The sequence below is a fragment of the Oncorhynchus nerka genome, linkage group LG2, assembly GCF_034236695.1.
Source record: "Oncorhynchus nerka isolate Pitt River linkage group LG2, Oner_Uvic_2.0, whole genome shotgun sequence".
In the NCBI taxonomy this organism is placed as follows: Eukaryota; Metazoa; Chordata; class Actinopteri; order Salmoniformes; family Salmonidae; genus Oncorhynchus; species Oncorhynchus nerka.
In genome coordinates, this window is record NC_088397.1 from 35,307,265 (window position 1) to 35,322,819 (window position 15,555).

Consider the following 15,555-nt stretch of genomic DNA (forward strand, 5'->3'; position numbering starts at 1 on the left):
AAGCAAGGACTCCGTGCAGCAAAATGAGACGAAGGGACTTTGCAAACAAAACTGGCCAAGTTCCTGGCCTCCTACCGAAACACCCCACATGCCACGACAAATGAAAGCCCAGCCGCACTGATGTTCGGGAGGCCTCTCCGCACACAGCTGGACATCATGAAGCCAAACAGGCGTAATGAAGTGCTGAACAAACAAGCCAAGATGCTCTCCGGTGGCCGGGAGCGCCATCTCCAAACAGGACAGGAAGTGATGGTGCGAGACTACAGAAGAGGAGGGAAATGGACAAGAGGGGCCGTACACACACAAACGGGACCCAGAACTTACCAGGTTCAAGTGAGCCCAGACATAATCTGGCGGCGTCACATTAACCAAATGCATTCCATGGAAAACAGCACAACAATCGAGAGAGAACAGGCACAGAGAGATCCTGAGAGTGACACACAGAGAACTGTAGAGGAGGGTGGGGCAGGAAAATGACCCCAGGCTGAAAGAAGGGAACGTGTTGATGAAGGTGCTGCTATAGCAGAAGCTATAATGGAACAAGCACACACTGAGGATGTTCAGGAGCCTCCAGACAATCCGAGGCGCTACCCAGAACGAAGGCACCGCCCACCAGACAGACTAGACTTATAAACAAACAAACAAAAACTAACTGTTCAAGTTAAAAGATGCAAAATAACTACAACAAGTTCTGGGAAATGTTTCAGTTGTGGTTTGGTAAAAGTAACTCTGATTGTATAAGAGAAGGAATGTTATGTTCTGTTAATTACTGATGTCCCCTTTAAGGAGGGAGCACCCTTGGTCATGCGCAGTGTTGTTCTATGTTATTCTGGTACTAACTTGTTTGAGTAAATGTGAAGCTCCAGTTCAATTGCTTGTATTCAGAGTCTTACTTATTACATAAATAAGTGCTAAGTGTTAAGACACTACACTTTCCATGGCATCTTAAAGTTCTTACCGGGCCGGCAATCGGACCGGGGAGGCTGCTGCTGCACTAGTGACTGTTAGACTTTCTTCAGCAAAGATGGCAGACAGAAATACTAGGAGAGAGGGGTACTCCTACACAGAACTGAACTGAATCAAACATGGCGGACAGAAATATTAGGAGATAGGGGTACCCCTACACAGAACTGAACTGGATCAAAGATGGCAGACAACAATACTAGGAGAGGGAATGTTAGTTCATGTAGAGACAAACGATTATGCTTTTTTTTATCATAAAGTTCATTTATGAAAATCGCCATTCAGCAAGTTAGCTGACTAGCTTTATGGGTGTTGTGACATGAGCATGAAATTGTAATTCTGGTTGTTTTAGGGAATTCCTGAAACAACCAGCAAACCAGGCTGTAGTTTTGTGAAACAGTGGATGTATAGAATCTAGCTAGCTGAAGAATTTACTGCAAATTGAATGTTCAATTTTGTATGCTTGCCTTTCTGATATTTGCCATGCAGATAGATGAAATCACGTAGCTAGCTATGTTCTTGCTTATTGTGCAGTGGATGATTAAAATCCCTGTATGCCTATGGTTGTGTAGCTAGCTATCTAGCCGATCTGTGTATGGACCCAAACGTTTGGTATACATATTAGTTCAGAACCTAGCTATGAACCTCAGCTATCATAGCCAGCTGTATCAACTTCAAAACAGCCTGAATGACATTAATGAAGCTTATGGATTGAGTAGAATATAATATCATGTTGTGCCAAGGATGGAAGTCATATATACATGTATTTATTACCATGCATGAGATTACCACATTGTAGCCTGTACATTTAATATATTCACTGATCATGTACTCTACCTTGGCAAATAAAGGTGCATGTCTTTGTGATTATTTTTCAGTCATATCCAATACCAGGAGCATCAAATTCCAGTCTTTGAATGACGCTGTGTCTGCATGTATGTATTACAATTATACACTTCAACAGTGTTTACCAATCTTGGTCCTGGGGCATCAATGGTTACACAGTGTAACTAATAAACTAGAAACAGGAGTTAACTAGTTAATTCATATATACAGAAATATAATGTTAAAAAACAGTACACTACACTTCCTATGCATCATGTAAATACTCTAACACCGGTTCATCTCAACGTCTAATGCCCTTCATCTGCATTGATCTGATAAACACAGGATAGGTGGAGTTTTTCATCACATTACACTTCATTTCAACCAGTAGAGAATGTGAAACGCTTTATTGAAAAGCTCATTATCCAAGTGTTATAAATACAAGTTCAATCTGTACTTCAATGCACATCTGTTGTGCATTATAAAAACAGAGGAAGAAAGAGGAGGTGGAGAGAAAGGTGTAGAAGACAGAAAGGGAAAGAGGTAAACATATAGGAGCAGGGAAGGCAGCACATAATTAATTAATCACAGTGCTACATAAATATTCTCTCAGTTCATCACAATTACATAATAGTGTCTCTAGTCAGCCAAAAGGTCATCTTAAAAGCAGGTGAGGTGGCGATGATGAGACTGGGGGTTGGCATCCTCTCACATCAAAACATATCTGCAGACGAGAGACAGATGGAGAGAGAGAGAGCATGTTTAAGCCTTGTGTTTTCTTTTTTATTCTAACATTGTTATTCATCAATCAGGAGGTGAAATGCAAAACTGACCTTGGATCATTAACTCTGGGACTACTGCATCTATCTGTATTTCAATGTAAAGCATCTCTTTAATAATACTTCCTGTTGACCCTATGTAGCCAGTTCAGATGCAGGAGGGGTTCACCGACACAGCTGATATAACCTAGAGTATTTAGGGTCGAAGGGGAGAGCGGGATAAGAGCCTGTTTTGTATTTGTACAGACATCACACCCTTACCTAAACAGCACCCTCACCTGAGAAGTAGAAATCAAAGGGATAGAAACTGTGAATTGAATAACTGCAGTTGACATAGCTAAGTAAATGGAAGAATACTCTTATTGCAATGTGAATGGCTCTTAAAAGAGACTTTGGTTGTGCATAGTGTAGTCTATGGTGTTGCCGGGGAACAGCACCCTCTGAAGAAGTAGGAGGTGAAGATCTCCTGCACACGGATTGCCTCTCTTGCTGCGTTATTGGACCCCATCCTTGAAACATCCTGCAGAGCAGCAGACTCCTCCTCTGGCACACGGCGGCGAGCTGCAGATCCCCTCCCAGTCCTTGTGTCCATCCTCATGAAGTTACACAGGACACAGGTAGCCTTCACACACCTGAATTCCTCGTCGTTGTGGATTACTAAAGTGTAATATCCCTGATAACAAATCATGATAACATTGGATTGATAGATGCATGGGCACACATATGTGCATGTGTAGCTTGTGACAATAACATGATCATATCAAGGATGGCATCACAAATTAATACATAAATACCACTTGAAGCTTGATGATGAGTTGATCATTTGAATCAGCTGTGCAGTGAGAAGGCAAAAACAACAATGTGCCTCTTTCAGTCCCCAGGACTGAGAACCACTGCTCTTCATTGGGACCTCTTCATATGTAGACTGGCTTTCATAGTGCTCTTTATCTGAGGGCAGAAAACCTCACAAGAAACTTCATTCTAGTCAAATTACACCACACTGAATATTATGTTAGTATTATCTCCATCCTCACTTCTAGGGACAGGAACAACACAAAAGTACCTGCCCTATCCAGAATATTCTCCTCTCTCACTGACAGTTGTGGCTGCTATCCTTTCACCCTCCATGGCTGCTAGCTAGCTACCTACAAATGCATTTGGAATTTGTTTTTTAAAGTGATAAATACATCAAGATAACTAGCTAATATGAAGTTAGGTAGCTGGTGATATTTCATTCACTTAGCTATCTATCTATACAGTATTTGAAGTTAGTTAGATAGCCAACTAGATAGCTCATTTAGCAACTCATTTAGCAGCTCATTTGAGTTAGCCTGCACTGTAGCTAGTTAGCTAATAATACATTGTGTTTTTTTACATTTCCAAAACCTATTTACTTACTTCCTTGAATAGGTTCTCCCAGCCATGTGGACAACTGGAAACAGGGCAGCAACGTTTGTCACCAGAGCGTTTTAGAGGATATTACTATTGAACTATGATCCCATTTAATAACCAGACCTTCATACAAACTTGCACTGCTGAATTCTTGACACGAGTCACAGTGTAACAACACAGTGTGTTTAAAGACTTAGTAACTTAGTTGTATTGAAGATCTGGTTACCTATAAGGACAAACAGTTATGTTTTTGCTTTATTAAATATTTCTTAACTTATTTCTGGATATCTTCTCATTACCCACAATGCACTATTTCTACCGAGTTTGTATGCTAGCTTGCTAACGTTAGCCACACCTCATGCAGCATGTGATTGTGTTCTCTAGTGGGAACTCGTTCTCATGGTAGAGCTTCTGGACATCAGAACAGTGATTAGTCACCTCAAACTTGACAAATATTTTTTCTTTAACGAGTCTGACGAGAAGTATATACTGCTTTCAGGAGATCAGGCCCAAATCCCTGTTATTCACCTGAAGAAAAGGTGGAGACGAGCATCCAGACGACATAAATGCCTTTTTTGCTTTGAGGCAAGCAACTCTGAAGCATGATTGAGGTGTTCCGGACGTGTGTGATCACACTCTCCATAGCAAGACCTTTAAACAGGTCAACATTCACAACGCCGCCAGGACATACTGATTACCAGGGCATGTACCCAGAGCATGCACGGACCAACTGGCAAGTGTCTTCACTGACATTTTAAACCTCTCCCTGACAGCTTACAGGGAGGAGGTCAGAGACCTGGCACTTCCTCTCCCTCAACGTGAGCAAGACAGAGGAGATGATCGTGGACTACAGGAAAAGCAGGGCCAAACAGGTCCCCATTAACATCAACGGGGCTGTAGTGGAGCGAGTCGAGAGTTTCAAGTTCCTTGGTGTCCACCTCAAAACATAAATGGAAAAACCAAAGACTGTAACACCTTCCCCCCTAAGAGAATGCTTACCACCAACAGACAACAACTTAAAACTCACTAGCTTCTAGAACTCTCGCCCCCTTGGAACGAGCCCCAAAACTATCTCCAATACCGAAAAACGTGCAGTCAAAATAAATTGTGATCCATGGCAACGCACTGGCTAAATGCAAAACTTGTTGAATGCACACCCTTGAGACAATCAGAAACCATGTTGTCCTCACCACGGACATTTCAAGAGGAAACTCCTGGAATTTCCGAAGTAACTTTCCACCTCACTGCAGAGCTTCTCTCTCTTTTCAGGGTTCACTCGATAGGCATGTTGTTGGATCGGGGCCCAGTCCCCAATGTCATGCTCTGGTACATTTGGGTTGGCACATCTGAAAATGAACCCGGATATTCTAAAAGCAGGGCAACAGTGTCAATATAATTGTACCCAAAAATTGTCAGTTGGTTGCATAAATATTTTAGATTACTAAATGTCACATGAAATGAAAATATGAAATATCAAAACCAAATGTGAAATAAAGACAATTAGCACTTGAATCTTGTAAATAAATACTGGAGTGATTATAAAAATTAATCAAATAGATTATAGACAAATGTATTATACTGCGTCCATGTGTATAAGCTTCAAGTACGTTGAAAGTAAGTTCTTTTTTTTCAACTTTCAACTAAAACCGAACTTATATCGGACGTCGGGAATAGTCTTATTTTCAACGTCTTTTCAATTACATTTTGCTAGGTGGGATATCCCAATGTCAAAACACAATTTTAACGTGTCCAAATCAATAACCAATATGCAGAAACAGTTTGGGATAAATTGAAAACCTAAACATAACATGTGCTATTTACACAAACATCTGCCACAATAATCATATTACTTGTATTTTTTAAACAAGCACCTTATAAAACTGCACAAGCAGCAATAAATCACTGATATCGATTAGGGAGAAAATCAGGTTGTATGTGCTGTTGAAACTAACACAACTAAAAAAACACATGGAAATTGGAGATATCTTTTACCTCACAGGTTAGAGGACAACCTGCAGAAGACAGTCATCTACATTTTGGAGGGATGTATTTAAATGTAGGGGTCGATGAACAAAGGAAAGGAACACATTTGTCATCACTCATCGAATGATGCTAAAATAATTTGCATATGAGAGGGGGAAGATGAGGTTGCACGTCCTGTTAAAACTAACAGCTCAAAAACCAAACGGAATCTGAGAATAATGTGTACATCACTGGTTAGAGGACAATTTGTAGAAAACATCTCTTTACATTTTGAAGTGTTGTATTTTGTTTCAATTGGGTCGTGTCATGGAATTTCAGTATTTCGAGAGACTTGGACATTTCTTCAAACAATCATCTTTATTTAACATTGATTAGTTATTGCAATAATGAAACCGTCAGCCCAACAGTCTTAACTGTTAGTCTGAGAGCCTACCCTTTACAGACAACGCAGTTTATATAGCTAATACCCAGAATGCTTGGTTCCACCCCTCCCATCTAGATTGGGGGGCACCATAAGCCACTTTGGGCTAATCCTGTCTTCATCTGCACCTGGTGTTATATTAACCCCCGGCCCTGGCCTAATATCCCAGATGTTATCTTAACCCCCGACCCTGGCCTAATATCCCAGATGTTATCTTAACCCCCGACCCTGGCCTAATATCCCAGATGCCAGGATGTCTCAGGACCATTGAGTCCTTTGTTCTACTCCTCTCTATCCCAGCTCAACATACACCATATATTGTCTATGGAATGCAGGCTCAATCAGACCGGAGACATATGTCTCACCTGTACCACTAATCTTAGAATGGAATGAGGCCGTTTGGTTTTTAAATCACCGAGACATCAATCGTCAGCTTCAAGCCATCTCTAATGAAGCCCATGTCCTCGACACCCAGACTAGCTGCAGGAAGCAAGAGTGAACACCATGAAACTCAGAATTAGCAGGACAGAAATATCTTACTGTTTGTTAAGTAAATAATTGTTAAATATCCACCAAATGAGGTAAATACATCATTTTTTCTGTCACAGACGCATGTGGTTAAGTGTAATGTCTCCGTTAAAACTAACAGCTCAAAAACCACACGGAATCTAGGAATAATGTGTACATCACTGGTTAGAGGACAATTTGTAGAAATCAGCTAGCTACATTTTGAAGTGTTGCATTTTCATTCAAGTGGGTCACCAACGTGGTAAATGTAACAACTTTTTTTGTTAATCACTTTTTGTTAAATCATATAAATAGTACTCTTTCATTTCAGAGCCTGGATTTTCCCCCTAAGGCTAATATCCATATCATGCTGAAATCAATATAACAGGGGGCAAACGTTTAGGGTTCTACATTATGACATTAAAATACTCCTTCTACAATGTTAAAACATTCTACATTGTGACATTATTTCATAGATATCATGAAACAACTCCTTCATGTATGTATTTTCTGATGTTTGATCAGATAACTTTTATCAGAGTATCTCTTCCCACATTGAACACAGCTATAAGGTTTCTCTCCTGTGTGTCTCCGCTGGTGTATAGTCAGATAGCTAGATGTAGTAAAACTCTTCCCACATTGATCACAGCTATAAGGTTTCTCTCCTGTGTGTGTTCTCTGGTGTACTGTCAGACTGCCAGACGTAATAAACCTCATCCCACATTGATCACAGCTAAAAGGTTTCTCTCCTGTGTGTAGTTTACGGTGGGATATCAGGGAGCTTGACCTAGTAAAACTCTTCCCACATTGATCACAGCTATATGATTTCTCTCCTGTGTGTGTTTTCTGGTGCATCTTCAAAGTATGTGACATTGAAAAGCTTTTTCCACAATCTGAACAGTGGTGAGGTTTCTCTCCTGTGTGTACTCGCTGGTGTATCGTCAGAGAGCTAGATGTAATAAAACTTTTCCCACATTGATTACAACTAAACGGTTTCTCTCCGGTGTGTTTTCTCTGGTGTACTGTCAGATTGCTAGAATTAATAAATCTCTTCCCACATTGATCACAGATAAATGGTTTCTCTCCTGTGTGTAACTTATGGTGGGATTTCAGGGAGCTTGACTGAGTAAAACTTTTCCCACATTGATCACAGCTATAAGATTTCTCTCCTGTGTGTGTTTTCTGGTGCATCTTCAAAGTATGTGAAGTTGAAAAGCTTTTTCCACAATCTGAACAGTGGTGAAATTTCTCTCCTGTGTGTACTCGCTGGTGTGTTGTCAGATGACTAGATGTAATAAAACTCTTCCCACATTGATCACAGCTATAAGATTTCTCTCCTGTGTGTGTTCTCTGGTGTACAGTCAGATCTCTAGATGTAATAAAACTTTTCCCACATTGATTACAACTAAACGGTTTCTCTCCTGTGTGTTTTCTCTGGTGTACTGTCAGATTGCTAGACTTAATAAATCTCTTCGCACATTGATCACAGCTAAAAGGTTTCTCTCCTGTGTGTAGTTTACGGTGGGATTTCAGGGCACCTGACTGAGTAAACCTCTGCCCACATTGATCACAGCTATAAGGTTTCTCTCCTGTGTGTGTTCTCTGGTGTGATATCAGGTTGGTTGAATGAGTAAAACTCTTCTCACATTGAGTACAGCTATAAGGTTTCTCTCCTGTGTGTACTCGCTGGTGAATTTTAAGGTATGATGAATATTTGAAACGTTTCCCACAGTCAGAGCAGCAATGGGGCTTCTTCCCTGTGGTTCTGTGCTGGTGTTTCTTGGGGAGTTCTGATGTGGAGAGACTCTTCTCTGCCTCGTCAGCATCATGAGGTTGTTGAGGCTCCCCAGAGGATCCACGGTAGTCCCGTCTCTCTCCTGTGTGAATGGCAAAGTCAAACAGATGGTTAAAGGCCCACAACAGCAGAAATCCACTGTTTATTTGAGGTAAAAGGTGATGCCCAGAGCGTACCCATGAAGTTGTACAACAATTGATGTCTGTTAAATTATATGAAAATTGTCTTGTTTTCACATTAGTAGTAACATCTAAGATTGTAGACAATAAATAAATTATTAAAGTTGTTGAAACTCTAAGCAGTGTGCCAGACAACTTTTGGTCTCCAATATAGGCCCCTTTCTGTGTTTAATAAAATTGCGGCACGAGTGCGATGAGGAAACCACTAGTTATGGATGTAATATATCTGGTAATGAGGAAACTCCTCCCTGCTATCGAGGAAACCAGACACTTCAGAACAAACTTCCTTTAGATGTTTTGGGGGAAACAATGTTACTATGGTTACTGTTGTTCCATGTTGTCCAATGTGTTACTATGGTTACTGTTGTTCCATGTTGTGAATGTTATCCAATGTGTTACTATGGTTACTGTTGTTCCATGTTGTGAATGTTATCCAATGTGTTACTATGGGTTATAGCAGTATGGCCTAATAATTTGACATAAATTAACTTTTGAATATTTTTGGTTGATACTTCAAGGAGTCTTACAATTCAAAATCAGAAAGCCAAATTATCCTTGGTATAACCTTAAAACAGTACTATACTGGGGAAGCCCTGCATGTTGGAGGGTGTTTCTACAGTACTATACTGGGGAAGCCCTTCATGATGGAGAGTGTTTCTACAGTACTATACTGGGGAAGCCCTTCATGTTGGAGGGTGTTTCTACAGTACTATACTGGGGAAGCCCTTCATGTTGGAGGGTGTTTCTACAGTACTATACTGGGGAAGCCCTCCATGTTGGAGGGTGTTTCTACAGTACTATACCGGGGAAGCCCTTCATGTTATTTAAACCTTCTTAATACAATTCAGTATAGCTTAGAAGGACCTCCCCCTCAGACAAGGCTTAGACTGTAATGGGTTAAAACTATTTAAACTTACATTACTCAGACTAGTTATCCTGGGATCTAACATTACTCAAACTAGTTTTCCTGGGATCGTACATCTTAATTACTCAGACGAGTTGTCCTTGGGAATAGTTTTAATACATTTGCAAAAAATCTAAATCTGTTTTTGCTTTGGCATTATTGGGTATTGGATTGGCATTATGGGGTGTTGTGACGGCATTATGGGGTATTGTGATGGCATTATGGGGTATTGTGTGTAGATTGATGAAAAAAAAACATTTATAATATAATCAATTTTAGAATAATGGGATGCACCGACATTACATTATTGGCCAATATTTTCCTTGCCCCAAAAAACGAAACCGATAACCGATATTTAAAATTGTTGCTGCCTTTTAAGCATTCTAGTACAGTTAAATAGTTAACACACTCGATTATGAGTGATTATGATTTTTCAACGGCGATACCGATTATTGGAGGACCATAAAAGCCGATACCAATTAAATCAGCCAATTTTTTGTTTATTTATTTGTAATAATGACAATTACAACAATACTGAATGAACACTTATTTTAACTTAATATAATACATCAATAAAATCAATTTAGCCTCAAGTAAATAATGAAACATGTTCAATTTGGTTTAAATAATGCAAAACAAAAGTGTTGGAGAAGTAAGTAAAAGTGCAATATGTTCCATGTAAAATATGTGCTATGTAAGAAAGCTAACGTTACAGTTCCTTGCTCAGAACATGAGAACATATGAAAGCTGATGGTTCCTTTTAACATGAGTCTTCAATATTCCCAGGTAAGAAGTTTTAGGTTGTAGTTATTATAGGAATTATAGGACTATTTCCCTCTATACCATTTGTATTTCATTAACATTTGACGACTGGATGTTCTTATAGGCACTTTAGTATTGCCAGTGTAACAGTATAGCTTCCGTCCCTCTCCTCGCTCCTCCCTGGGCTCGAACCACCAAACAAGGACAATTAGTGCGCGCTAACTAGCTAGCCATTTCACTTCGGTTACACGAGCCTCATCTCGGGAGTTGATAGGCTTGAAGTCATAAACAGTGCAATGCTTGATGTACAACGAAGAGCTGCTGGCAAAACGCACGAAAGTGCTGTTTGAATGAATGTTTACGCGCCTGCTTCTGCCTACCACCGCTCAGTCAGATACTTGTATGCTCAGTCAGATTATATGCAAGGCAGGACACGCTAGATAATATCTAGTAATATCATCAACCATGTGAAGTTACCTAGTGATTATGATTGATTGTTTTTTATAAGATAACTTTAATGCTAGGTAGCAATTTATCTTGGCTTACTGCATTCGCGTAACAGGCAGCCTCCTTGTGGAGTGCAACGAGAGAGAGGCAGGTCGTTATTGCGTTGGGCTAGTTCAGGTTGCAAGATTGGATCCCCCGAGCTGACAAGGTGAAAATCTGTCGTTCTGACCCTGAACAAGGCAGTTAACCCACTGTTCCTAGGCCGTCATTGAAAATAAGAATGTGTTCTTAACTGACTTACCTAGTTAAATAAAGATTAAATAAAGGTGTAATATATATATATATATATAATAATAATAATAATAATAAATTCGGCAAATCGGCCCCAAAAATACCGAAATCGGCCCTAAATTAATCGGCCATTCCATTAATCGGTCGACCACCACAACACACACAAGGAAGCAGCGGTATAAGCCACTGCATCTCAGTGCAAGAGGTGTCACTACAGTCCCTGGTTCGAATCAGGCAGTATCACATCCAGCTGTGATTGAGAGTCCCACAGTAGTTGTCTGTTATTTGTGTAAAGAGGGCGAAAAGGAGAGGGATCCCACATGTGGACAGGAAGACACAAATTATCATTATTATGGAAAATATCATTTTAAAATACAGGAATTTTAAAACTACTTTGCCAGTAGGTTACAGTAGGTTGTATCTCTCAAGGTAATGCCAGTAGGCTACAGTAGGTTGTAACTCTCTAGGTCATGCCAGTAGGCTGCAGAAGGTTGTATCTCTCTAGGTCATGCAAGTAGGCTACAGTAGGTTGTATCTCTCTAGGTCATGCCAGTAGGCTTCATTAGGTTGTATCCAAGTGGTTGTATCTCTCTCGGTCATGCCAGTAGGCTACAGTAGGTTGTATCTCTCTAGGCCATGCCAGTAGGCTGTACAGTAGGTTGTATCACTCTAGGCCATGCCAGTAGGCTACAGTAGGTTGTATCACTCTAGGTCAGTAGGTTACAGTAGGTTGTAACTCTCTACGTCATGCTAGTAGGTTGTATCCAAGTGGTTTAATCTCTCTAGGCCATGCCAGTAGGATACAGTAGGTTGTAACTCACTAGGTCATGCCAGTAGGTTACAGTAGGTTGTAACTCTCTACGTCATGCTAGTAGGTTGTATCCAAGTGGTTTAATCTCTCTAGGCCATGCCAGTAGACTACAGTAGGTTGTAACTCTCTAGGTAATGCCAGTAGGTTACAGTAGGTGTTATCCAAGTGGAAACCATTATCAACCCAATGTGGAAAGTCTCAAATTTGGTTAACAACAAAATGAATGGCTTATTTGCTACGTGAGGTTTACTTGATCCAACAGAAGTTTCGTAATGCTTAAGTTGTTATGTGGACACGTGACATACCGACAACTTTGATAAAAACACTAAAGGAGTTGTCTCCAGATCGCTATGCATATTCATGCTAGTAGCTAAGCATCTCTCTCCATTGAATACAGGCGGTTGACGTCAACAACACTCATAGAATATACACAATAGATTACAATAATAAGATGGATCCAACAATCCAAAGAAAGGATATTTTGGAGATAGAGAACCCGCAGTACCGCTTTGTGGACAACGACTTCCCTTGTTCGGGCGGAGAGACATCTTGTCAGTATATCCATAATCGTTGGTGTAGCCAACCCAACTCTCACATGGCACTACTGGGGGGCACGGTGTGTAGTAAAACATCACTACATGAAAATCACTATACGCCAGGCCCCAGTCTGCGGTCAGCAGATAGACCCTTCTCAAATATATATGTTAAGTCACTTTTTGGAAACCGAACGGAGAAAACAAGGTGTAGCTTGTTATCTACGTCGTCTGATGATTCTAGACATATCAGTCATCATCCTATTGCCCCTCCGTTGAAGAGCTATTGACGAGCCAACTAAGTTAAAAACACATTTAAGGCGGTACTTACTGGTGTTAATCAGATCTCCTCTCTCCACCTCTTCATCTTTCAATGTGACAGTAATCTCCCCTTCCTTCTTCACTCCAAAAACTGCATCCTCCTCCTCTTCTTTTACTGTAACATCCACCTCCTCTTTCACTCTAGAAGAGTCTTCCTCTTCTTTCACTGAAACGTCTTTCTCTTCTTTCACTGAAACGTCTTTCTCTTCTTTCACTGAAACGTCTTTCTCTTCTTTCACTGAAACGTCTTTCTCTTCTTTCACTGAAACGTCTTTCTCTTCTTTCACTGAAACGTCTTTCTCTTCTTTCACTGAAACGTCTTTCTCTTCTTTCACTGAAACGTCTTTCTCTTCTTTCACTGAAACGTCTTTCTCTTCTTTCACTGAAACGTCTTTCTCTTCTTCTTTCACTGTAACAGCCTCACCCTCTACTTCTTTTTTAACAGTAACATCCTCCTCTTCCTTCTCCTCTTTCACGACAATGTTCAGCCCCAGAGCTTCTTTCTCCGTCCAGCAGACCTCCTCTTCTTTAACAGGAGGGGAGAAGTTTAGGGAGCTCATGTTCGGGAACGTTAGCTAGCTAGCTATCATTAGCAACTAGGCTAGTGCTAACTTAACCAGCCAGCTACTATAGCTGACTAATACAAAATAACGTAATATTAAATTAAATAGGTTAACAAGTAGATACGACAGAAGTGTGTCTAAAACACAGTATCTAATATAGACCGAAAGCGTATAAATAGCTTGAATCTTTCGGCTATATTGGCTAGCAAGCTACCGAGGTGGTTAACGAGCCGTTTCTGAAGAACCGTCCACTAGATGTTACGTCACGCTGGCAACGTCGCCTGAAAGACATACGTCGCCGTCTGCTGACTGGAGGGGAAACGCAGTTGAGGATCATATTTTATTTTCAAACAAAGATTATTTTACAGGTATTTAATTAAATAATACTATTATAGTGAGACATACACAGACAGGAATGTGTTGATTGATTAGTGCGAATGAAAAATGTTTACTACAGCACATTAGACAATCTGGACCCTCTATTTCTAAAATTATCCGCTGCCATTGTTGCAACCCCTATTACTAGTCTGTTCAACCTCTCTTTCGTATCGTCCGAGATTCCTAAAGATTGGAACGCTTCAAAGGGGGTGAAACTATAGACCCAAACTGTTACAAACCTGTATCCATCCTGCCACGCCTTTCTAAAGTCTTCGAAAGCCAAGTTAATAAACAGTTCACTGAACATTTAGAATCCCACCGTACCTTCTCCCCTGTGCAATCCGGTTTCCGAGCTGATCACTGGTGCACCTCAGCCATGCTCAAGGTACTAAACGATATCATATAACCGCCATCGATAAAAGAAAGTACTGTGCAGCCGTCTTCATCGACCTGGCCAAGGCTTTCAACTCTGTCAATCACCGTATTCTTATCGGCAGACTCAACAGCTGATAAGAACAACCGATCAATCAACAACCGATCGCTGCCACCGCCCGACTAGCATCACTACTCTGGACAGTTCTGACTTAGAATACGTGGACAACTTCAATACCTAGGTGTCTGGTTAGACTATAAACTCTCCTTCCAGACTAATATTTAGCATCTCCAATCCAACATTAAATCTAGAACCGGTTTCCTAATTCGCAACAAAGCCTCCTTCACTCACGCTGCCAAATATACCCTCGTAAAACTGACTATCCTACCGATCCTTAACTTCGGCGATGTCATTTACAAAATAGCCTCCAACACTCTACTCATCAAACTGGATGCAGTCTATCACAGTGCCATCCGTTTTGTCACTAAAGCCCCATATACCACCCACCACTGCGACCTGTATGCTCTTGTCAGCTGGCCCTCGCTATATATTTGTCGCCAAACCCACTGGCTCCAGGTCATCTATAAGTCTTTGCTAGGTAAAGCTCCGCCTTAACTCAGCTCACTGGTCACCATAGCAACACCCACCCATAGCACACTCTCGAGGAGATATATCTCACTGGTCATCCCCAAAGCCAACACCTTCTTTGACTGCCTTTCCTTCCAGTTCTCTGCTGCCAATGACTGCAACGAATTGCAAAAATCGCTCACTAGCTTTAAGCATCACCTATCAGAGCAGCTTACCAATCGCTGCAGCTGTACACAGCCCATCTGTAAATAGCCCATCAAACTACCTACATCATCCCCATGTTTTTATTTACTTTTTATGCTCTTTTGCGCACCACTATTTCTACTTGCACATCTATCACTCCAGTGTTAATTTGCTAAATTGTAATTACTTCGCTACTATGGCCTATTTATTGCCTTACCTCCTTACTCCATTTGCACACACTGTATATAGATTTTTCTATTGTGTTATTGACTGTTCGTTTGTTTATTCCATGTGTAACTCTGTGTTGTTTTTGTCGCACTGCTTTGCTTTATCTTGGCCAGGTCGCAGTTGTAAATGAGAACTTGTTCTCGACTGGCCTACCTGGTTAAATAAAGGTGAAATAAAAAAATATATAAAAAAATATTGTAACTTTATGACAACACCCAAATGGATACTGTCATTAATATGGATCTTCAATAATTACACATAATTATTAATTCTGTATCTGTTTAGTTAGTCACATGTTCAACTATCATCAGCTGATCCAGGAAATCATT

At 40.5% G+C, this 15,555-nt stretch overlaps 1 protein-coding gene across 1 annotated transcript; it reads right to left on the reverse strand.

Moving 5' to 3' along the window:
- Positions 1-6,280: 6,280 nt before the first annotated feature.
- Positions 6,281-13,780, reverse strand: LOC115120404 (zinc finger protein ZFP2-like). The gene is made up of 2 exons (XM_065020167.1): positions 12,924-13,780; positions 6,281-8,747 (listed from the first exon to the last, which is right to left on the reverse strand). The coding sequence occupies exons 1-2, from the start codon at positions 13,471-13,473 to the stop codon at positions 7,366-7,368; spliced, it is 1,932 nt and encodes a 643-aa protein (XP_064876239.1). The 5' UTR covers positions 13,474-13,780; the 3' UTR covers positions 6,281-7,365.
- Positions 13,781-15,555: the final 1,775 nt, after the last annotated feature.

Excerpts from the sequence above, each read along its gene's own strand:
- LOC115120404 (XM_065020167.1), bottom strand. The coding sequence starts at position 13,473 with ATGAGCTCCCTAAACTTCTCCCCTCCTGTTAAAGAAGAGGAGGTCTGC. Across the intron at positions 8,748-12,923 it reads AGGAGATCTGATTAACACCA|GAGAGAGACGGGACTACCGT; the intron begins GTAAGTACCGCC and ends CCATTCACACAG.